The sequence below is a fragment of the Bufo gargarizans genome, chromosome 2 (assembly GCF_014858855.1).
Source record: "Bufo gargarizans isolate SCDJY-AF-19 chromosome 2, ASM1485885v1, whole genome shotgun sequence".
In the NCBI taxonomy this organism is placed as follows: domain Eukaryota; kingdom Metazoa; phylum Chordata; class Amphibia; order Anura; family Bufonidae; genus Bufo; species Bufo gargarizans.
In genome coordinates, this window is record NC_058081.1 from 700,070,581 (window position 1) to 700,094,935 (window position 24,355).

Below are 24,355 nucleotides of genomic sequence, written 5' to 3' on the forward strand. Positions count from 1 at the left end.
GGTCTCATTGAAGGCCACCGCAGGGTTACTGTAAGGAAGACTCTGATCGGTGCTCACTTCTTAAAGGAGACACCACTCAAAAGAGAGAAAATTCTTCTGACCTCCGTGAGGAATGGAAAACAGTGGGCAGGACAGGCAGGGTTAATAGTAGCTAACCTTGGATACATCTCTGTAGTGTCAGCTCCTGGGGTCCTCGCTGTGATACAGCTCTATAGAGTGTCGGGGGTCCTGTGGCCCCTCTGTGATACATCTCTGTAGAGTGTCAGATCCTGGTGTCTTCTTTCTCATACAGGACATGGTGTGGTCTATCTGTCTATAGGTATATATACTGTAATTCTTTTTCGTCTTCCTTTGGAGGAGAGACTGTTTGTTGGATTTATTTCACATACTGTCATGGTCGAACTGTCCCAGTACTAGAGGATTTTTCCAGTGGGCCAGGATATAATACCATAGTGGGCCCCAAAGGTCCAGGAGAAAAAAAAACATCTGGAGCCAATCATTTGCCACTAGGGTCTTTTTCTTGAGGGCCCTAACTATGCACCTCATAGGCTCGTACCAAGGGAGGGCCCTGACTGCGCGCCCCGTACCAAGGGAGGGCCCTGACTGCGCGCCCTGTACCAAGGGAGGGCCCTGACTGCGTGCCCTGCACCAAGGGAGGGCCCTGACTGCGCGCCCTGCCCTGGAATATCCTGAGGTTTGGGAGGCAATGGCGGGACAGTACTCACCAGTGATGGCGCCAGTCCATCAGGAAGAGCTGGCTGTCCCATGACAGAGCGCCGTCTTCTGTCTGTGGAGCACTCAGTACAACCTCTTCTGCTTCCTAGGGTCCCTTTTTTCTTCTGTATTTATGAACACTGCACAGTACCACTTCTCTTGTCCAACATCATGCACAGTACCACTGCCTCTCTTGGACTATATTTATGCACAGTCCTTCTCCTGCATGAAACAGTACCACAATCTCTCTTGGATCATATGTGTGCACAGTGCCACTTCATGTTATCCGGCATACATGCACAGTACCACTTGCTCTGATGCTGCGTACATGCACAGTACCACTTGCTCTGATCCTGCGTACATGCACAGTACCACTTGCTCTGATCCTGCGTACATGCACAGTACCACTTGCTCTGATCCTGCGTACATGCACAGTACCACTTGCTCTGATCCTGCGTACATGCACAGTACCACTTGCTCTGATCCTGCGTACATGCACAGTACCACTTGCTCTGATCCTGCGTACATGCACAGTACCACTTGCTCTGATCCGGCGTACATGCACAGTACCACTTGCTCTGATCCGGCGTACATGCACAGTACCACTTGCTCTGATCCGGCATACTGCGGGGGAGGGCCCTGACTGCGCGCCCCGTACCAAGGGAGGGCCCTGACTGCGTGCCCTGCACCAAGGGAGGGCCCTGACTGCGCGCCCTGCACCAAGGGAGGGCCCTGACTGCGCGCCCTGCACCAAGGGAGGGCCCTGACTGCGCGCCCCTTACCAAGGGAGGTCCCTGACTGCGCGCCCCTTACCAAGGGAGGTCCCTGACTGCGCGCCCCGTACCAAGGGAGGGCCCTGACTGCGCGCCCCTTACCAAGGGAGGGCCCTGACTGCGCGCCCCTTACCAAGGGAGGGCCCTGACTGCGCGCCCCTTACCAAGGGAGGGCCCTGACTGCGCGGCCCTTACCAAGGGAGGGCCCTGACTGCGCGCCCCGTACCAAGGGAGGGCCCTGACTGCGCGCCCCGTACCAAGGAAGGGCCCTGACTGCGCGCCCCGTACCAAGGGAGGGCCCTGACACTATAGAGTTGATTTATTAATGATGTGACTCCCCTCCTCCACTTTTGTTAACCTTATTTTTTTCTTTCAGAAACGTTAATGGATTCGACGACTGCGACCGCAGAGCTCGGATGGACCGTGCACCCGCCATCGGGGGTGAGTAGTGCAGACCAAAGTACACAGATTATTACAGGACGTGGAGCCATCATCTGGTGGTGGAGGGATCAGGCTGGTGTTATCCGAATAAAAGATCAGCTCGGGCTACAGGAATTGGGATGATGTCAGGGGTTGTAGGGATGAGGACGCTGTCAGTGAATAGTGGGCAGGTGTCGGGGATGGAGGGATCGAGGTTGCATCGGGGAATGGAGGGATCAGACCGGCGTTGAGGGATGGAGGGATTGGGACAGCATCGGGGAATGGAGGGATCAGGCTGGGGGGGGGGGAGAGGGATCAGGCCAGCATCGAGTAAAAAAGGGTTCAGGCCATCAGGGTACAGAAGGCAGGTGTTGGGGATAAAAGGATTCCACCAGTGTCATTGGATGGAAGAAGGGGGCAGATGTCAGGTACTCAAGCGTTTGGTCAGGTGTCAGGGAATAGAAGGATGGGGATTGTTTTAGGGTAAGAGGTGCGCATCGGGGTATAGAGGTTTCGGCCTTTTTTAAAGGGCATCTGTCAGCAGTTTTGTACCTATGAAACTGGCTGACCTATTACATGTGCACTTGGCAGCTGAAGGCATCTGCGTTGGCCCCATGTTCATATGTGCCCACATTGCTGAGAAAGATGGTGTTTTTAAATATGCAAATGAGCCCCTAGGAGCAATGGGGGCGTGACCCTTACTCCTAGAGGCTCTGCTCTCTCTGCAACTGCCGCGCCCTCTGCACTTTGATAGGACCACGCAGTAAAAATGCCATCACACCGGGTCCTGTCAAAGTGGAGAGGGCGCGGCAGTTGCAGAGAGAGCAGAGCCTCTAGTGTAACTGTTGCTCCTAGAGGCTCATTTGCATATATTAAAACATCCTTTTTCTCGGCAATGCGGGCACATAGGAACATGGGACCAACACAGATGTCTTCAGCTGCCAAGTGCACATGTAACAGGTCAGCCAGTGTCATAGGTACAAAACTGCTGACAGTTGCCCTTTAAAGGATGGGGGGGGGATCGAGGTGGCGTCCATGTATAGAGGGGCAGATGTTGGGGTATACAAATATCGAGCTTGTTTTAGGAGATGAGGGGGACTCTGGTCTACATTGATGTATAAAGGACAGGTGTCAGGGGCTTGAGAGGTCAGGCAGTTGTCGGAGGGATCAGACCAGCGGTGTTATCTGCGCTCTTACATAGGACTGCAGGTAAAACTACATATCATCTGCTCTCGGCAGTAAAACCCTATATGGCGAGTTCAGCTCTGCTACATCTGAAGTAAGGATGGGCTGACACCTCAGATACTTGGGGTCACCCCCCGCCTGCAGTTTCTCTCCCTTACGCTCTGGACACTCCATTCATGGCACCCCCTCCCCCGCTGCGGCCCTGGATCCCGGCCAAGCGCTCTTTTTGACACAATTGCTGAAGCTTGGTTGGAATAAGAAAAGGATCTGTCAAGAAAAGGGGGATTAAAAGCCGCCAGACAAAACATCGGCCCCTCCCCGAGTACAGGGGGGTAAGAGACCTTGGTGAAGGCCCAGACTGAACCGTCCACCATATTGGCAGCCCCCAGAGCCACCTCCAGCGCTTTGATCAGTGGGGAGTAGTAGCCGGTAGTGAAGGCTCTGGTTATGGGGGGGCACACTCCCCTCCTCCTCCCCCCGCAGCCGCCATATTCTTGTCCTTTATCTCTACTCCTCCCTAACCTGCTAATGAGGACCAGCACTGAGGAGGCTGAGGGTTATTGTGCTCGTCTCCACCGCTCAGCATGTTAATTAGAGGAGTAGGAGAAAGGCAGAGAGTCCTAATTAATGGAGGGGGGGGCACCTGCCTGGTGCGGAGGCCTCTGACTGACACATTTTCTGGGATTAGTGAGGCGGCCATGCTGGTGTCAGAGCCTGACAATGAGGCCCAGCCCCCCTCCCCCTTCTGGTTATTTGGTAGCAGTGTTTGCAAAGGAGACAGGTTGTCATGACAACCGAATGACAGTACCGGGGGGAGGGGGTCCCCCGGCCCACCAGAGACATCTACTGGTCCCATTACAGAGGCGCGACTGACCCCCACTGAGTCACACGTGAGGAGCTTAGATACACAGTGCGACAGACAATATAACACATGAGGAGCTTGGATACATGGATCAGCAGACAGTATCGCACATGAATAGCTTAGATACATGGATCAGCAGACAGTATCGTACATTAATAGCTTAGATACATGGATCAGCAGACAGTATCGCACATGAATAGCTTAGATACATGGATCAGCAGACAGTATCGTACATTAATAGCTTAGATACATGGATCAGCAGACAGTATCGTACATTAATAGCTTAGATACATAGCTCAGCAATCTGTATCACACATAAGGAGCTTAGATACACAGCTCAGCAGACAATAGCTACAGCAACTCTACACAGCATCACACATGATAGGGTTAGATACAGCAGCTCAGCAGACAGTACCACACGTGTGAGGATTACATACAAGGCTTAGCAGACAGTATTACACATGATGGGTTTATATACAGCAATTTAAGACAGTATCACACATGGTAGGATTAGATATTCGGCTTAGCAGACCGTATCACACATCACTGGATTAGATACAGTAACTCAGCAGAAGGTACCCCACATGGTAGGATTGGATACAGCGGCTCAGCAGACAGTATTACACAGGATAGGTTTAGGTACAGCAGCTCAGTAGACAGTATCACACATTACTGGGTTAGATACAGTATCACACATTACTGGATTAGATACAGCAGCTCAGCAGACAGGATCACACATTACTGGATTAGATACACAACTCAGCAGACAGTGACACACATTACTGGATTAGATACAGCTGCTCAGCAGACAGTGTCACACGATAGGCTTGGATACGGTGTCAGGACATGATGTGGGGAGTTACGGTGCAGCAATTTATCTGGAGCATTTATCTATACAATACTAGAGTTCTGGGCCTCTGACCAAGCTTCCTTCATGTTGTCTTTTGGCCAAGGGTGTGGTATGGGATTAACCATTGCTGTGGGGTCCCATTCACAAGGGCATGCGAGGATAGCTTCCTCATTCCAGCACTGTGGTGGTTACTGGGAACATGGAGGTGGAGCAGCGGTCAGCAGTATGTGATATGTATGGAGGAAGGAGCGGTCCGCAGCAGTGATATGTATGGAGGGAGGAGCTGGCCGGAGTGTGTGATATGTATAGAGGGGGAGAAGTGGTCAGCAGCGTGTAATATGTTGGGATGGGAGCAGTGAGCAGCAGCGTGTAATATGTATGGAAGGAGCAGTGGTCAGCAGTGTGTGATATGTATGGAAGGAGCAGAGGTCAGCAGCTTGTGATTTGTATAGAGGAGAGCAGTGGCCAGCGGTATGTAATATGTTTAGAAGGAGCCGTGTGTGATATGTATGGAGGGGAGCAGTGGTCCGCAGTGTGTGATATGTGTCGAGGAAGGAGCGGTCAGTAACATAGTAACATAGTACATAAGGCCGAAAAAAGACATTTGTCCATCCAGTTCGGCCTGATATCCTGCAAGTAGTGTGTGATATGTATGGAAGGAGCAGTGGTCAGCAGTGTGTGATATGTATGGAGGAAGGAGCGGTCAGTAGTGTGTGATATGTATGGAAGGAGCAGTGGTCAGCAGTGTGTGATGTGTATGGAGGAAGGAGCGGTCAGTAGTGTGTGATATGTATGGAAGGAGCAGTGGTCAGCAGTGTGTGATGTGTATGGAGGAAGGAGCGGTCAGTAGTGTGTGATATGTATGGAAGGAGCAGTGGTCAGCAGTGTGTGATATGTATGGAGGAAGGAGCGGTCAGTAGTGTGTGATATGTATGGAAGGAGCAGTGGTCAGCAGTGTGTGATGTGTATGGAGGGAAGCAGTGGTCAGCAGTGTGTGATGTGTATTGAGGGAAGCAATGGTCAGCAGTGTGTGATATGTATAGAGGGGGAGAAGTGGTCAGCAGCGTGTAATATGTTGGGATGGGAGCAGTGAGCAGCAGCGTGTGATGTGTATGGAAGGAGCAGTGTACAGCAGTGTGTGATATGTATGGAGGAAGGAGCGGTCCACAGCATGTGATATGTATGGAGGGGAGCAGTGGTCAGCAGTGTGTGATATGTATGGAAGGAGCAGTGGTCAGCAGTGTGTGATATGCATGGATAGTGAAAACCGCTCAGCAGTGTGTGATATGTATGGAGGGAGGAGTGGTCCGCATTGTGTGATTATGTATAGAGGGGGAGCAGTGCTCAGCATCGTGTGATATGTATAGAGGGGAACAGTGGTCAGTAGTGTGTGATATGTATGGAAGGAGCAGTGGTCAGCAGTGTGTCATATGTATAAAGGAGAGCAGTGGTCAGCAGCGTGTGATATGTATAGAGGAGAGCAGTTGTCAGTGGTATATAATATGTATAGAATGAGTAGTGGTCAGCAGTTTGTGATATGTATGGAGGGGAGCAGTGATCAGCAGTGTGTGATATGTATGGAGAGAGCAGTGGTCAGCAGTGTGTGATATGTATGGAGAGAGCAGTGGTCAGCAGTGTGTGATATGTATGGAGAGAGCAGTGGTCAGCAGTGTGTGATATGTATGGAGAGAGCAGTGGTCAGCAGTGTGTGATATGTTGGTAAGGCTGATTAGTCAGCCTGCATTTGTGGGAGGGGCGGAGGCTCTTCATATACGAGCCACACCCTCACTCACAGGTGTGTGTTTTCAGGTGCCCCACTCTCCCTCCCTTATCTTCTCATTTCCACAGGGTATGCCCACTTATAGGCCTACCCACGATCATGGCTTAGGGCACACAACAAGCCATTTAGTCAGGTCAGCTAAGACACGCCTAGCTGGGTTAGGTTGTTCCCGTTGTTTTCTCCCTAGGGTTCATCGGATACCTCTTGGCCGTAGCCATGACCACAAGTATATAAGGAGCAGTGGTCAGCAGTATGTAATATGTATAGAGGAGAGCAGTGGTCAGCAGTGTGTGGTATGTATGGAGGAGAGCAGGGGTCAGCAGTATGTAATATGTATAAAGGAGAGCAGTGGTCAGCAGTGTGTGATATGTATAAAGGAGAGCAGTGGTCAGCAGTATGTAATATGTATAAAGGAGAGCAGTGGTCAGCAGTATGTAATATGTATAGAAGCAGTAGTGGTCAGCAGTGTGTGATATGTATAAAGGAGAGCAGTGGTCAGCAGTGTGTGATATGTATAAAGGAGAGCAGTGGTCAACAGTATGTAATATGTATAAAGGAGAGCAGTGGTCAGCAGTGTGTGATATGTATGGAGGAGAGCAGTGGTCAGCAGTATGTAATATGTATAGAGGAGAGCAGTGGTCAGCAGTATGTGATATGTATAAAGGAGAGCAGTGGTCAGCAGTATGTAATATGTATAGAAGCAGTAGTGGTCAGCAGTGTGTGATATGTATAAAGGAGAGCAGTGGTCAGCAGTGTGTGATATGTATAAAGGAGAGCAGTGGTCAGCAGTGTGTGATATGTATAAAGGAGAGCAGTGGTCAACAGTATGTAATATGTATAGAGGAGAGCAGTGGTCAGCAGTGTGTGATATGTATAAAGGAGAGCAGTGGTCAGCAGTGTGTGATATGTATAAAGGAGAGCAGTGGTCAGCAGTATGTAATATGTATAGAGGAGAGCAGTGGTCAGCAGTGTGTGGTATGTATGGAGGAGAGCAGGGGTCAGCAGTATGTAATATGTATAGAGGAGAGCAGTGGTCAGCAGTGTGTGGTATGTATGGAGGAGAGCAGGGGTCAGCAGTATGTAATATGTATAGAGGAGAGCAGTGATCAGCAGTGTGTGATATGTATAAAGGAGAGCAGTGGTCAGCAGTGTGTGATATGTATAAAGGAGAGCAGTGGTCAGCAGTATGTAATATGTATAGAGGAGAGCAGTGGTCAGCAGTATGTAATATGTATAGAGGGGAGCAGTGGTCAGCAGTTTGTGATCTGTATGGAGGAGAGCAGTGGTCAGCAGTGTGTGATATGTATAAAGGAGAGCAGTGGTCAGCAGTGTGTGATATGTATAAAGGAGAGCAGTGGTCAGCAGTATGTAATATGTATAGAGGAGAGCAGTTGTCAGTGGTATGTAATATGTATAGAAGGAGTAGTGGTCAGCAGTGTGTAATATGTTGGGATGGGAGCAGTGATCAGCGGTATGTAATATGTATAGAGGAGAGCAGTGGTCAGCAGTGTGTGATATGTATAAAGGAGAGCAGTGGTCAGCAGTATGTAATATGTATAGAAGCAGTAGTGGTCAGCAGTGTGTGATATGTATGGAGTGGAGCAGTGGTCAGCAGTGTGTGATATGTATGGAGTGGAGCAGTGGTCAGCAGCGTGTAATTTGTGGTGTTTCTTCATCATGAGGTTGGTCATTTTGTACCTTTGCTTCCTGCATTACCCTCCAGGACTTCCATGTGCTATGAGTGTATGCAGTCATGCACGTTTAAACAGCGCTGCAGAGTATATTAGTACCAAATAAAGGAGTAGTAATCAAATGAGACCTTGTCCTTTGTATGTCTTCAGTGCAGTGTTTGCTGTGGAATGTGTCTGATCTGCTCAGTGTGTCTTTGAACGAACCATCGTTTCCTTGATCCCGGACGAGCCCCCAATCCACGATGACATTTCGTAGGATGACCTTGCACTTTATTCTACGTATCCAGCTTTTCTCCGTCTAGGCAGGCTAGTGGCCAACAGCAATAGAAATTTGTTCATTCGTGCCCACGTTTTACATGTGTTTTTTCTTTTTATGTGTATGACAGTTTTCATTGTCTATTTTTGACCCCTGTCAAGGTGTAATTCTATCATTCTATCCATCTATCTATCTTATATGATTTTTCGGCACTGGTGAATGAAAAAAACAATCCTTTATTGACTTGTATAAAAAGCATGTACGTGGTAGCAAAAAAAAAGACACTTGCGCGTTTCAGGTGAATCTAGTCAATCCAGAGTAAGGCCTCATGCACATGACCGTATGTATTTTGCAGTCCACAATCTGTCTGTGATCTGCTTTTTGCCAACATATTTTATCTTTGGCAGATTATCCGTGTGCGTTCCGCATCCATATGTCCGTTCAGCAAAAAGATAGATCATGTCCTATACTTGGACGCAAAATGGAGACCATGGACCCATTAAAATCAATAGGTTCGCAAAAAATAAAATAAAAAATCGGATGCAACACGGATCCATGTTTCAGACTACAAAATACATACAGTTGTGTGCATGAGGACTAATGGTGATTGGATTTAATTCATCTGAAATGCTAGTCTTTTTGGTTACATGCTTTTTATAAGTATAGGCTTGTTTTTCATTCACGAGTGCCGAAGGATCATTTTATGTACGAAGATTCAATATGGTGGAGCCGATGCAGCAACTTTTTCTCCTTCCTCCAGAGCACTGTTTAGAAGACATCTATGAAGTGAGGCTTAGGTTACTTTCACACTCGCGTTTGGTGCGGATCCGTCTTGTATCTGCACAGACGGATCCGCACCGAATAATGCAAACGCTTGTATCCGTTCATAACGGATCCGTTTGCATTATTCATTAAAAAAAAGTCTAAGTCAAAACGCATCCGTCTTGACTTGCATTGAAAGTCAATGGGGGACGGATCCGTTTTCAATTGCACCATATTGTGTCAGTACAAAACGGATCCGTCCCCATTGACTTGCATTGTAAGTCAGGACGGATCAGTTTGGCTCCGCATAGTCAGACGGTCACCAAAACGCTGCAAGCTGCGTTTTAGTGACCGTCTAAAAAAACGCAACGGAGACCAAAAGCAGCCAAATTCTGAACGGATCCTTATCCATTCAGAATGCATTGGGGCTGAACTGATCCGTTTTGGGCCGCTTGTGAGAGCCCTGAAACGGATCTCACAAGCGGACCCAGAAACGCCAGTGTGAAAGTAGCCATACTCGGTGAGCCGTACTTACCCAGTTTTTATTATATATACCGTATTTATATTAGGGTTTTAGTGTTGACTCCTAAGCAGAGACACTCAAAATGAGTCATTTATACAGGTGCATGATCCGTGGTGTTCTCCATTTCCGTGTAGTTATGTTGTATGTTTCTTTTGTGCAGTGGGAAGAGGTGAGTGGCTATGATGAGAACATGAACACCATCCGGACGTACCAGGTATGCAACGTCTTTGAGTCCAATCAGAACAACTGGCTGAGAACAAAGTACATCCGGCGGCGGGGAGCGCACAGGATCCATGTGGAGATGAAGTTCTCTGTCCGGGACTGTAGCAGCATTCCCAATGTCCCGGGCTCCTGTAAAGAGACCTTTAACCTTTATTATTACGAATCGGATAGTGACTCTGCCACTAAAACCTTCCCTCTCTGGATGGAGACCCCTTGGGCCAAGGTGGACACCATAGCCGCCGATGAGAGCTTCTCCCAGGTGGATCTCGGGGGACGTGTGATGAAGATTAACACAGAGGTTCGAAGCTTTGGTCCGGTTTCCAAAAATGGTTTTTACCTGGCGTTCCAGGATTACGGTGGCTGCATGTCTCTTATTGCTGTCCGAGTTTTCTACCGGAAGTGTCCGCGAATCATTCAGAATGGAGCGATATTTCAGGAAACCTTGTCCGGAGCGGAGAGCACCTCTTTGGTGGCAGCTCGAGGGAGTTGTATAGCCAACGCAGAGGAGGTAGATGTGCCAATCAAACTGTACTGTAATGGAGATGGAGAATGGCTGGTGCCCATCGGCCGCTGTATGTGTAAAGCCGGGTACGAGTCTGTGGAGAATGGAACCGTGTGCAGAGGTAAATATACACGTGGATCGCTTATATGCTTTGTGTATACATGTATTGTATGCAGGAGCTGTTTATTATATATGTGTTTTACATGAAGGTTATGAGTTGGGTGTATAACAAATATATAGTTTATTAGATGGAGGGTACTAAGGGATGTTTATTGTATATGTGGTACTATATTACATGCAGGATGTATATGGGTGCAGTATATATTATATATGTGGTTATATGTTACGTGGTGTATATTATATATGTGGTAGTATATTATATGGAGTTTTTTATAATATGTCAGTGTGTATATAATATAGAGGATAGGAGTGGGGCGTATATTATGTATGTGGCCGTATATTATGGGGGGATGTATATAATGTACATGGTGGCATATTACATGATGCATAAAAGTGGGGCGTATACTATGTATGTGGCAGTATATTACATAGATGATATGGGGGTGTATATAATATTCAGGGTTGTATATTATATGGAGGATATGAGTGGGGTGTATTTTATATATGTTGTATAATATGTGGTGGATTTGAGTGGGGTGTATACTATATATGGGACAGTATTATATGAAGGATATGGAGGTGAATATAATATGTGATTGTAGATTGTATGGAGGATATGGGAGGGTATATAATATATGTGGTTGTATATTATATGGAGGTTTATATAATGTATGCGGTTGTATATTATGGAGAGTATGGGAGTGTATATAATATATGCGACTGTATATTATGGAGGATATGGGAGTGTATATAATATATGCGGTTGAATATTATATGGGGGTTTATATAATGTATGGGGTTGTATATCACATGGAGGATATAAATGGGATATTTACTATATTTGGCACTATATTATATTGGGGCTGTTTCCTATTTATGTGATTGTGTAGTACATGGAGGATATGAATGGGGTGTATATTATATATGTGGTAGCATATTATGGGGAGCATATGAGGGGTCCATATTAAGCATGCAATAGTATATTTACATGCAGGATATTAAGGGTGTATGTATATTATATAAGTGGATTATATATGTGGTAGTATATTCATGTAGGATATGATGGGGATGTAAATAGTATTTGTGGCAGTATATTGCAGTATATGGAGGATATGAATGGGGTGTAGATTATATATTTGGAGAGGTCCATGTGTTTGTTACATGTTTTGTATGTGCTTCAGCGTCGGGTTGTAGTATGTGACATTCATGAGTGTTAGGTCTCTCCTGGTTAGTACATAAATGCACCGCCATTAATTGGTGACGTTCGAGATTCAAGTCAGTGTTTGGGGGGCTATAGTCGGGGCACATAGCTTTTGTCGGGGATGTTATGCTGCCTCCTGTTGGCTGCAGGATTTCCCCGTATGTTGCTGGCAACTTCACAGGTCCTGCCCCTGACATCCGATAATGGACAGAATCGGCAGCTTATATTTTCTGAAACTATTATTGCAGTTTGGTTTTGTAGCCCTCACAAGCAGCAGGACCACGCCTGATGAACGGCCATCCAGCCCGGTGTACTTAATACCACACTACGCTACGAGTAGAGAACATCTTGGTGTAAAATAAATGTTGTGACTTGTAGATGATGGCGACTGTTACTTATGGGGCACAGATTACTGCGGTTCCATCACCCCACCTTCTCCTGGTGTCCTTGGGTTAGTGTTTCTGTACAATGTGAGATGTCAGGCAGAGTTCTCTGTGCTCATTACATTTGACCCGCGTCATTGACCTGTGTCCTGGTAGAAACCAGAAGATGGTATGGATGAGGATGATGGTGTGGAGATAACCCATGAGGACAATGGTACAGATTACCTATGTGGATGAGGAGGATGGTACAGGTGAACTGTGTGGATTAGGAGGATGGTGCAGATGACCCTGTATATGTAAGGAGGATGATGGTACAGAGATGACCCTGTTTAGTTAAGGAGGCGGATGGTGCAGATGACCTGTGTGGAGGAGGATGGAAAAGATGCAGTAGATGTCCTTAGCCGTGCGGATATTGATGTGGATGACTATGATGGGGCGGATGAACAGCGCTGATAAAGATGATTGTGTGGATGAGGATGCAGATGACCCCTAGAGATGAGGATGACAATGCAGATAGCAATGACTAGGGAGTGCTGTCATTCTCCACAGTTTAAAGGTTTTGTCCATCCGAGAGTCTTGATAGAAATTCTTTTATTCACTACTTCCTGCAGACTCCTCCATCAGGTCTGATGACTATGTACCAACAGCACAAACCTTTATACCCATTACTCCATCCTTCATCAAATCTATTAATAAATCATACTTGATTCTCTGAACACAGGGATACGAGAGAAAACGCGGGATATGTACAGTATATTTTATACCTGCAGTATGTCCACTCATGAATGTCAGTCATCTACACACAACCTAATTGACATATCTGAATTATCTATTAATAATTATGTCTGTATGGAAATGTTGGAGAATAAATTGCAGTTTTTTTTATGTTATTTTATTTGATAGTTTGACCGTTTAAACCACTAGTTGATTCCCGGTAAAGTATTGGGTAGAAATGTTTGTATTGTTACTAGACCTGATCGGGTTTGTACGATTTTAAAATGCTTCGTCAACTAAACAATTTCTCTGAAGAGTTTTGGATTAATGTGGAAGCCTTTGTCCTCCGGAGGAAGGCAACGCCCCCTAGTAGTATTTTACTAAAACAAATTGCCAAAAATAAAATGGTAATAGTGGAATTTTGCAATGTTTATGGTGTGCAGAATCCCAGAAATGACTTCAGATGTGATCATTGTGTTTGACCAAAATCTAGACAAACCCCATGAGGTTCTTGTATTTGGTGCCTCTCCTCAATTTGGGAACTATTAGTATTTGATAGTTCTTGGCATCTAGAGACCCCAATATCTGGTGGATCGCTGTATCTGTTGGCCCCTAGTGTATAATGTGGCTCTGATATCTGGTGGCTCATGGCATCCTGTGCCTGACAATATCTGGTGGCTTTTTCTGTATGTGGTGGCCTCCTGTATCTTGTGGCTGTTTGCATCTGGTTACTCTTGGTATCTTGTGACTTTTGGCATCTGGTAGTTTTCTGTGTCTTATATGGTGGCTCTTAGCATCTTGTGGATGCCAGTATCTGGTGGCTGTTATATGTGGTAGCCCCTGATATATAATGACCATTGTATCTGTTGACCACCGGTATCTGATGGCCCATTGCCTTGAATTGCTATGCTCCATTCTTACCCATTGTGTCACTGAGAGGAGATCAGTCATGAAGCATTTCAGAAACACTGTTTTGGAGGCTTCATATTCCCTGGGCCCTGTCCTTATTGTCTCAGTGTCTGAAGGACTCCTATGTCTTCCTGTCATCTTCTAGATCCCCAAATCCATGCTGTATCCAATGTATTATCAGATAGATTCTAAGAGTGTGGTTAAGCCCTACACTGTCAGACACATTCTGGAGGGATGTTCCTGCTCCTCAGAGTCAAGTAGACTGAATATGGGTTAGAAACTTCATAAAATATCTGGGCCCTCAGCGGCTCCATCTTCCCATGGTTATATGAGATTTATGGAGCTTTGATTGGACATTTGGAGGGTTAGGACATGTTAGTGAAGGGGTTAGGACAAGGACACTGGGGAGGCCAGGGTCCAGACACTTTAGAAGCTGGTATTAGGGTAGGACACAAGGAAGGGCAGGGTCAGGACACTGGTGGGGTTCAAGACAGGGTTGTGGAGTCATACTCTGTTTTGGGTGGAGTTGGTAGAAATATACCTACTACAACTTCCTGCTTTGAGTCGGTCAAAAACTGGAGTGGATCTAAAACAGAGGTGACATGTGAATGGAATATTTGCATGTTTTCTGTGTTTTGTACCCACTCCTGCTTTTGGCTACCAAATCATAAGCCAATCCTGAAGGGACCATGCAGGCCTTACAGGCCTGCTACACAGAGAGGATCCATTGTGCGTCTCATTTTTCCTTCCTTCTGACATATCAGACGAAGGGTCAAATAAATTATGTCAGCCAGGCCAAAAGGCAAAATAGTGGTCCAGTCATGAAGTGGGGAGGGTGGGAACAGCATGAGAAGTCCACAGAGTGGCCCTATGACATAGTGGTGAGGTGGCAGCAGCATCAGGAGGAGGCCACAGAGTGGCACAATGACTGTGTGGAGGTGGCAGCAGCATCAGGAGGCCGCAGAGTGGGACAATGACAGTGTGGAGGTGGCAGCAGCATCAGGAGGCCACAGAGTGGCAAGGTGACATAGTGTGGAGGTGGCAGCAGCATCAGGAGACCACAGAGCGACCCTTTGACAGAGTGGGGAGGTGGGTGGCAATATGAGTATCAGCTGAAGATGGTGGGTGAAAGAAGGAGCACTTGTGATATGTGTGGCATAATCAGAGTAGTAGCTGAGGCAGGTAGCCAGAAGAAACCGGTTTCTTTTGTCAAAGTGTTGGTGTGGCACCATGGATGATCTAGTCTGATGCATCAGGCATTGGTGGGTGGAAATCCTGGCTGATCCACGCCTGATTCATCTTGACAAAGGTCAGTCTCTCCACATTTTGGGTGGACAGGCAAGTTCTTCTTGGGGTAACTATGGCCCCCGCCGCACTAAACACCCGCTCTGATGCCACACTACTGGCCGGGCAGGACAGCTTTTTCAGGGCAAACTCTGCTAGTTGCGGCCACAAATCCAGTTTGGCTGCCCAGTAGTCCAGCGGATCTTCAGTGTGGGGTGGCAGGGTACTGTCCAAGTATGCCACCACCTGCTGGTTCAGGTCCTGCTCCAGGTCTAGCTGCTGGTGAGTAGTTTCTTCACTAGGCGGGTGAAGAAAGCTGCTCATCAGTGACTCTAGACTCAAGTTGCTGCTGATGGAGCTGGAACTGCTCCTACCACAGCAGCCATGGCAGAGGAACATGAGTGCAGAGGGCCCCCTGGTCAGACCAACGGCCAACTCGCTACATAGGATGTCTCTATAGTAGTTCAGTGTGTCCTCCCTCTCAGCGGGTGTAAAAAAGGCCCCCATTTTGGACCGGTAGCGAGGGTCCAACAAGGTGGAGAGCCAGAATTCATTCCTCTGCCGAATGGTGACAATTCGTCTGTCACTACTCAAGCAAGTGACTCGGGCCATTTGTGCAAGTGACTCGGAGGGACTCCCTGCCTCCATCTCCACTGTATACTGCCACGGTGTGTCTGGGTCCTCTGCCTCGTCTTCCTCATCGCCCTGTAGCTCCTCTGGCTGCTCCTGCTCCTCCTCTCCTGTCACCTGTGTGTAAAAACCACCCATTTCGCTGCACATTGCTTGTGCTCCAATGTCCTCCTCCTCCTCCAGTTCAGCCCCCACAGGGCTCATGTGGCCGTGAGATCTAGGCGCCTCGTCTCCAGTCCCCTGACCAGCCAGATTTACCATCATCTGTTCCAGGACATGAAGCAGTGGAATGACGTTGTTCATCCCGTAGTCCTGGCAAACGAGGTGCAGAACAGCGTGACACCGACGTGTCCAGTCCATGTAGTATTCTGGAGGGGCACTTTGAATTGTCCCTGCAGTGGAGACTGAGGACACGGTGGAGGATGAGGAGGCAGAGGCGGACATTGTCGCAGGAACAACGACGTAAGAACGTGAAGGCGGAAGCGGCGTCACCTGGCCAAGTTGCTGGTGTGGCTGTGTAGGAACCACATTCAACCAGTGGGCCGTAAAGGACATGTATTGTCCCCGACCGTAGTTACAGCTCAAAACATTGGCGCTGCTGTGCACTTTGGAAGACACCGACAGGCTCAAGGACTGGCCCACCTTCTGCTCTACATGTGTGAGCAGGGCTGGTACTGCCTTTTTGGCAAAGAAATGACGGCTTGGGACTTCTCCACCTCGGCTCAGCATAAGCCATCAGTTCTCTGAAAGGTGCAGAGTCCACCACTTGGAAAGGAAGGGACTGCAGCACTAGCAACTTGGACAGGAGCACGTTCAGCTTCTGCGTCGTTGGATGAGTGCACTCATACTCCTGTCTCTTGGCAATCGCTTCAGTGATTGAATGGTGACGGAATGAGTGATGAGGAGCAGGAGCATCAGGACCAGCAGATGATGGGAAGGACAGACAGCTCCCTTCGGCTGAGGTGGTGGAGCCTTGACTGGCTGAAACCGGGTGCGTGCCACTGGGTGATGCAGCAGTTGCTACAGCATGCTGGACCACCACATCAGAGCCATAGTTCTCCCAGGCCACTTTATGGTGACACTGCATATGTTGACGCGGGGCCGTGGTGCCAACATTGGCACCCTGGCCACGCTTCACATTCTGCCCCCACATTCTACATATGGCCATATTCACCACCGCCGGCGGCTTAACAAAAAACTGCCACACCGCCGAGTGGTTGATTTTACCCCCAACACTACGCACTGACTGACTGTTACCGCCGCTGCTTCTGTGAACCCCTGCACCACTACTTTCCGGGCAGGTAGGCTCCTGCGAAGCGGGTGGTCTACCTCGGGCACGTTTGGCTACCGACCTCCCACTGCTGCCACCCTGCTGACTCCCGGCCACACTAGCGACTTGCTGGCTCCGCCGCTGCCTCCCGATGATGATGAAGCCCCTAATTCACCCGGCTCCCAAGTGCAATCAGCTACATCATCATCATCATCGAGTACTGTCTGCACGTCACTGATGTCCTCCTCAACCGTCTCTGGGTCAGGAGCCTGACCTCTTGCAACACCAGCTCTCACGCAACTCTCCTCATCACTACTTGCCCGCCTAGCAGAGGAAGCGGCGGATGTCTCCTCCAGATCATGGCTGGGCAGTAGCTGCTGACTGTCCTCTAGTAGCCTCTCGCAGAATGTTACTCCCTCTATCTGTAATACATAGCCTCCCGCAGAATGTTACTCTCTCTGTCTGTATTGCATAGCCTCCTGCAGACGGATACTTCATCTGTTTTACATAGCATCCTGCAGAGCATTGCTCCCTCCATCTGATATAGATAGCCTTCTGCAGAACATTACACCCTCCATTTGTATTACATAGCCACCTGCAGAACATTGCTCTTTTGGGAGTCAAGTCTTCCACAAAGTCATGCCCCCTTGGCAGACGAAGGCCAGTGGATCATTACTTTTTTACTGCAATTTACGCCAGAGTTCGGGTGCAGCTAATAGTAAATGTGGACCATTGTGTTTTAATTTTTTATGATCATTGCTTGCTGTCAGTGAATGGAAAGATTCATTGTTCAGAGGCTGAAATTACCGTAACCTAGTCCTGCTCACACAGCTGAGGGTTTGTGACTGTGGATCAGTGCAGGTAAGGCTAGGTTTACATCTGCTTCTAAGACCATCAGAATTGAGTGCTGTGGTGGATCCGTCTCCACTGATACATTGTAACAATTCGATTATATATCCAGCTGTGTAAGGTTTTAACGAGAGCCATGACACTGATAAACCCATCTTCCAGTGAATCCCAGCAGTCATGACGGACCTCAGTGACCAGGTTGGTTAACAGAAGGTTGACAAGGCGGTGAACAGAGCCGGAGGTCCTTATTAAATGGTGGAGACATCTTCCCTGTGTCCTGCGCTGTAAAGCCTCTTCCTTTCCGTCTCTCTGTGCATCAGGACCATCCACCCCCTAGACCCCCGTAATGGCCATGCTCCCACGCCTCATGGTCCAGCTCCGCAAGATCCTTACCTGGTCGGTGGCATATTAACACCAGACTGCCGGACCCCTATCACAGACGAATAAGATTCCCTATCTATTATAAGAGCAGATGGGGACATGAAGATGGTCCAGGAAATGGTGGTACCGATGCTATTGGGTCTGGTGTCAAAGATTCAGCCTGAGCTGGTAGATAAAACAGAGCCTTCTCTTTTAATCTTTTACAGCCCAATGATCTGGTTGTCACTGCTGAGGTAGTCAGGTGCTCACTGTTAGAAATCTGTAGTGGGTTCAGGTGATCACTTTTGGGGGTAAGGTCAGGTTATGCCTGTTGTGCTGCACAGTGAGATCAGTTGACAACTATTGGGGGTACAGTGAGGTAAGATTATAACTATTCTGGTTCACGTGTAGGCCAGGTGATCACTATATTGGTGGCATCGTGAGGTAAAGTGATCACTATTAGGGGTACAATCAGGTCAAGTGCTCACAATTAGGGGGAACCGTGAGGTCCAGTGATTATTTTTAACGGTACAAGGAGGGCAGGTGATCACTAATGGTAGGGTACCATAAGGTGATCAATCTTGTGGTGCACACATGTCAGGTGATCCTTGTTGTGGGGTAAAGTAAGGTGAAGTAAGGTAAGGTGATCGCTATTGTGGTGCACTAAGGTCTGGTGATCACTAATGGGGGGTACAATAAGAAGATAAGGTGATCACTATTGTGGTATGGTGAGGTCAGGTGATCACTGTTGGGGGTTTAGGTGATCACTGTTGTGGGGTCAGGTAAGGTGATCCTTATTGTGGTGCACTAGGGTCTGGTTATCACTACTGTGGGGTACAGTAAGGTGATCCGTATCGTGGTGCACAGAGTTCAGGTGATCACTAGCAGGGAGGTACCATGAGGTAAGGTGATCACTATTGTCGGTGCAGTGAGGTGAGGTGATTGGAGTTGTACTTGGTGATGCGATTGACTGATGATGATGTGAGTTGGCACGGATTGATGATGCCCATGTCTGGTGTCTGGGCATTGGCCTCACTATTGGCATTGTGGTGCACACCAATGTCGGGTGATTGGCACAGTCGTGCCCATTGACGATCGCCCGATATTGTAGCTGTACATTTGCTATTGAGCCTCGTCTGCCATCCCTAGAGTCTCAGAATGTGCGCGCTGTAGTTGTGAGCCGGTGTCGCGGCGGCTGTTGGCGGCAGGATACGTCTTTGTCAAAGCTTTGGAAGCCTCCAACCTTCTCTAATTAAAGACAATTACTGCTTTCAGCCCTTCTCACAGCTCCGCTCCGCTGTTTGCAAACACGCAGCTGCCGAGGCTTTTGTCGCAGCTTTTCCTCCCTCCTCCCTCCTGTCACGTCTCGTCTTCTACACACAGCGCGCTTCCTGCCACGTAACCGCAATCTTCTAAATGGTTAAATTCTAATGGCGGCTCTTCTGGGCGTTCTTTGTGTGGCAGCAAAGCCCTGGTCACAGCGTGTAACCACATGTGGGTTATCCCGGCGAGGTTGTGACTAGTCGTGTGTCTCGCAAGAAATTACCTGGATTTGTGCACTGATTACGAATAAGATGTGGCCTGTGATAGTGACAAAAGGTTTCGAAATTAACGAGGTGTTGTTGAAAGTTTGGGTGCTTTACCCATTAAATTAAAGGCACACAAAGCCTGGTTACTGACAAATGTGTTCTTAAGAAAAATCAGTTAGTGTGAACCACTGGGGCCCGTCTCAAGTTCATCTAAGACTACCTGGATATTTCACAATGCTTCTGAGAATGTTCTATGGACAGATAAGACAGAAGTAGAACTTTTTAGCACAAATGCACAATGCTACGCTTGAAGGAAAAAGAATGCGGCACACCTTCACTAGAGCCTCATCACAATTGCGGTGCATAGTGGAGCGAGCCTCATGGCTTTGGAGCTGGTGGAGGGAGCACTTTGGTTTGGGTCTGGTGGAGGGGAGCATCTTGGTTTGGGGCTGGTGAAGGGAGCCTGGTCTTGGGGCTGGTGGAGGGAGCACCTTGGTTTGGGGCTGGTGGACGGAGCACCTAGGTTTGGGGCTGGTGGAGTTAGCACCTTGGTTTGAAGCTGGTGGAGGGAGCACCTTGGTTTGGGGCTGGTGGAGGGAGCACCTTGGTTTGGGGCTGGTGGAGGGAGCACCTTGGTTTGGGGCTGGTGGAGGGAGCACCTTGGTTTGGGGCTGGTGGAGGGAGCACCTTGGTTTGGGTCTGGTGGAGGGACCACCTTGGTTTGGGGCTGGTGGAGGGAGCACCTTGGTTTGGGGCTGGTGGAGAGAGCACCTTGGTTTGGGGCTGGTGGAGGGAGCACCTTGGTTTGGGGCTGGTTGAGGGAGCACCTTGGTTTTGGGGCTGGTGGAGGGAGCGCCTTGGTTTTGGGGCTGGTGGAGGGAGCGCCTTGGTTTTGGGGCTGCTAGAACGGAGCAACTTCGTTTGAGGCTGCTGGAAGGAGCACCTTGGTTTGGGACTGCTGGAGGGTGCCTCATGGTTTTAAGGGCTGCTGGATGGAGCACCTTGGTTTGGGGCTGCTTTGCTGCCTCAGGGCACGGACCATTTGTGATCATTGAGGGAGCAATAAATTCTAAGGTGTATCAGAACGTTTTACAAGAGAACGTAAGGGCATGATCTCAAGCTGAAGAGACTTTGGGTGATGCAACAAGACAATGATCCAAAACCTACAAGTCAATCAGCTAAAGAAGGTTTGAAAAAAAGATTGGTGTTTTAGAATGGCCAAGGCAGAGTCCTGATCCTAACTATTGAGACACTGTGGCATGGTCTGAAGAGGGCTTTGCACACAAGACGTCCTAGAAATATTTATAAACTGAAACACATTTGCAGGATGACTGGTCCAAAATTCCTCCTCAATATTGTGCAAATATTATTTGCAGCTAAAAGAAAAGTTGGGTACAGTATTTTAAATTCAAGGGCTCGCTTACTTTTTCTCCCGCCACTGTGGATGTTTATTTTGTGTGTTTAATAAAAGAAATGAACGGTACAACGGTGTAATTTTACTTTAAATTGTTTGTCTACAACTGTGGCAACAATCGGACCACATCTTATTAGTGGGCCTATCTCTTGGCTGTGGGCAGTGAGGCCGTATGCTACGGCCACGTGGGCATGTTGGGGTTGTGTAGATCTCGCTGCTCTTCTTGGGGCTACATGGTAGGACTTCATGCGTATCTTTCATATACCACAAAGGAAGCTGTTGCTGTGACTATATGTTGGGGGTCAGATTTCTACAGGGAGTGCAGGGTGCAAGGCTGGATGCGTGCGGTGGGATGTATGTGCTGGGGCCTAACACATACATGTGTGCTCCGGGTCAGATGCATGTGCTTGGCCTGTGTATTGTAGTTGGTTATCTTATGTTGGGTTTGAAGGTATATGCTAAAGTAGCATGTCGAGGTCAGGTGTGTGTGCTGCGGGTGTACATTGGGGCCAGATGTGTATGTTGCAGCTGTATAGCGTATTTAGTTCAGATGTGTCTGCTGCGGGTGTACATCGCGGTCAGATGTGTATATTGGACTGTATGGTGAGGTCATATATGTTTATCGAAGATGTATGTTGGGCTTGGAGAGGTATGTTGTGGCTGTACATTCAGGTCAGATCTGTATGTTGGGGCTGGACAGGGACATAAATAGAAATGACTGGGCCCCATAGCAAAATTTGGAAACTGCCCGGGCCCTGTATGCCTCCATAGTGAGCTGCAGTCACTGATCATAGTAATGCCCTTATGGAGCTAAGCTGCAGTGTAAAGCAGGACAAACAGTGTGTCTCTACATCAGTGCACAAAGCTGACACATAGACACTTACTGTACCTGAGTGCACAGAGCAGGGCAGCGTTACACTGTGCCGGTGACTGAGGAGGTGAAGATTCAGGTTCATCTGCAGAGAGTAGAACTCTGCATCAGAACCAGGGGTTCAACACTGGAAATGAGGGGTTCACTTCACACCCAAAACACTTATAGCACAGTCACTTCTCACTTAAAATCATCATCTCCAGAGAAGTCACTCTCCTCATCCTCTACACGGTCACTTGCAAGTTGCGTGCAGAGGAATGATGCCCCAACTCCCGCAGCACAGGCCAATCATCAGCAGGCTCTGCAAGCATTGCTAATGCTGATTGGCCAGCCTAGCGCCTAGCAGGGTGACAACATAGAGCGCTAGTCGGGACTCCACCGGGGGCAGCGCTAGCCACTGATGATGTGCTGGGTAAGGCAGGTCGAGGGTGCACTTTGCTACTCTATTCACGCTCTAAGGTACTGAATAGAGCAGAAGCGAACATGGTGACACCTACCATTCCATTTTGGGGACACAAGGTACCCATTCTCATGATCATGGGGGTGCCAGCAGTTTCCGCCGATCGGATAGTTACATAGTTAATACGGTTGAAAAAGTCATCAAGTTCAACCAAGGGAAAGGGATAGGTGGAGACGCGAATCCCAGAAGGAAGTAAGACTACACGAGAAGGATTTCTACACGTTTTCATAAGCATTAATGTCATTTACTTTTAAGAATTTATCTAAACCCTTTTTTGAAACTGTCCACTGTTCCTGCTGTGACCACGTCCTGAGGAGTCTATTCCACAGAATCACCGTTCTTACAGTAAAGAAGCTTTGACGCTTCTGGAGACTGAACTTTTTCTTCCCCAGTCGGAGACAGCGCCCCCTTGTCTTTTGAGGGCATTTTACATGGAACAGTTTTTCACCGTATTTTTTGTATGGCCCATTTATTTATTTGTATAGGTTAATCATGGCCCCTGTTTACGACTAAATACATTTAATTATTTTAATCTTTCTTCATAACGAAGACCCTCCATGCCCCTTATCAGTTTAGTCGCTCTCGTCTGTACTTTTTCCAGCTGCAGTGCATCCTTTCCATGGACTGGTGCCCAGAACTGAACTGCAAATTCCAGATGAGGCTGCACCAACGCTTTGTAAAGTGGTAATATTACATCCCTGCCCCGCGAGTCCATGCCTCGTTTAATGCATGACAATATTCTGGTGGCCTTGGAAGCCGCTGATTGACATTGTATGCTGTAATTTAATCTACCATCTACAAGGACACCCAAATCCTTCTCTATAAGCGACTCTCCCAGTGCTACATCACCTAGGACATATGATGCACGGAGATTATTACTACCAAGATTAGGGCTGAAACGATTACTCGATTGAATCGAGTAATTCAACACAAAAAAATCCTCCATGCACATTTATTGCATCGAGGAGTCGTTTGTGTCATGTGACCACGGCGTGAGAGTAAAGCGCTTGCTATTGCTCACCGCTCTGTGGTCACCCGCCGGCTCGCACCACGCTGTACTGTATCCTGACACATCATCAGGTCATAGTGCACGTAAGCACGCACTATGACCTGACGCTGTGTGATGCGCGGAGATGAAGATGGAGGAGCTTTGGAGCGGCGCCCCTACAGGAATGGTAAGTTCTGGGGCTGGTGGCACTGGGGGGCAGCTGATGACACTGGGGGGCAGCTGATGACACTGGGGGGCAGCTGATGGCACTGGGGGGAAAGCTGATGGCATGGGGGACAGCTGAAGGCACTGGGGGGGGGGGGGCTGATGAGTTTTTATAAAGAAAAACGTTCTTTTAATTAGTTTTGTTATTAGAGTACTCGTTAACAAAAGTGGTCGATAGCTTCAGCCCTAACCAAGATGAATAACTTTACATTTGTCCACATTGAACATCATTTGCCAAGTTGATGCCCAATCACTCAGAGTGTTCCAGTCAGCTTGTAGTTTATGGACATCTTCCATAGACCGTACAGGTCTACAGAGCTTAGTGTCATCTGCAAAAATAGAAATTGTGCTATTAATCCCGTCCTCGATATCATTAATAAATAAATTAAATAATAGAGGGCTCAGCACTGAACCTTGGGGTACATCACTTATAACCCTGGACCATTCTGAATAGGAATCATTGACCACAACTCTCTGGACACGGTCTAGAGACAGATACTCATCCTGTAGATGGGGATAAGCTATAAGCTGAGCTGTAAAACCAAGAAAGGCCATCACTGATCAGCAGGGGTCCGACACCCTGCACCCCCCATCCCATTGACAATGAA

The 24,355-nt window shown here is 48.1% G+C and overlaps 1 protein-coding gene across 2 annotated transcripts in view; it reads left to right on the forward strand.

Annotated features, from left to right (window-relative positions):
- Positions 1-24,355, forward strand: part of EPHB2 (EPH receptor B2) — a 100,373-nt gene that overhangs the window by 40,871 nt on the left and 35,147 nt on the right. For both annotated transcript variants that reach the window (XM_044282421.1, XM_044282422.1), the window contains exons 2-3: positions 1,864-1,928; positions 9,977-10,661. In XM_044282421.1, coding sequence (XP_044138356.1) covers positions 1,864-1,928; positions 9,977-10,661 — 750 coding nt within the window. The remainder of the gene's footprint in view (positions 1-1,863; positions 1,929-9,976; positions 10,662-24,355) is intronic.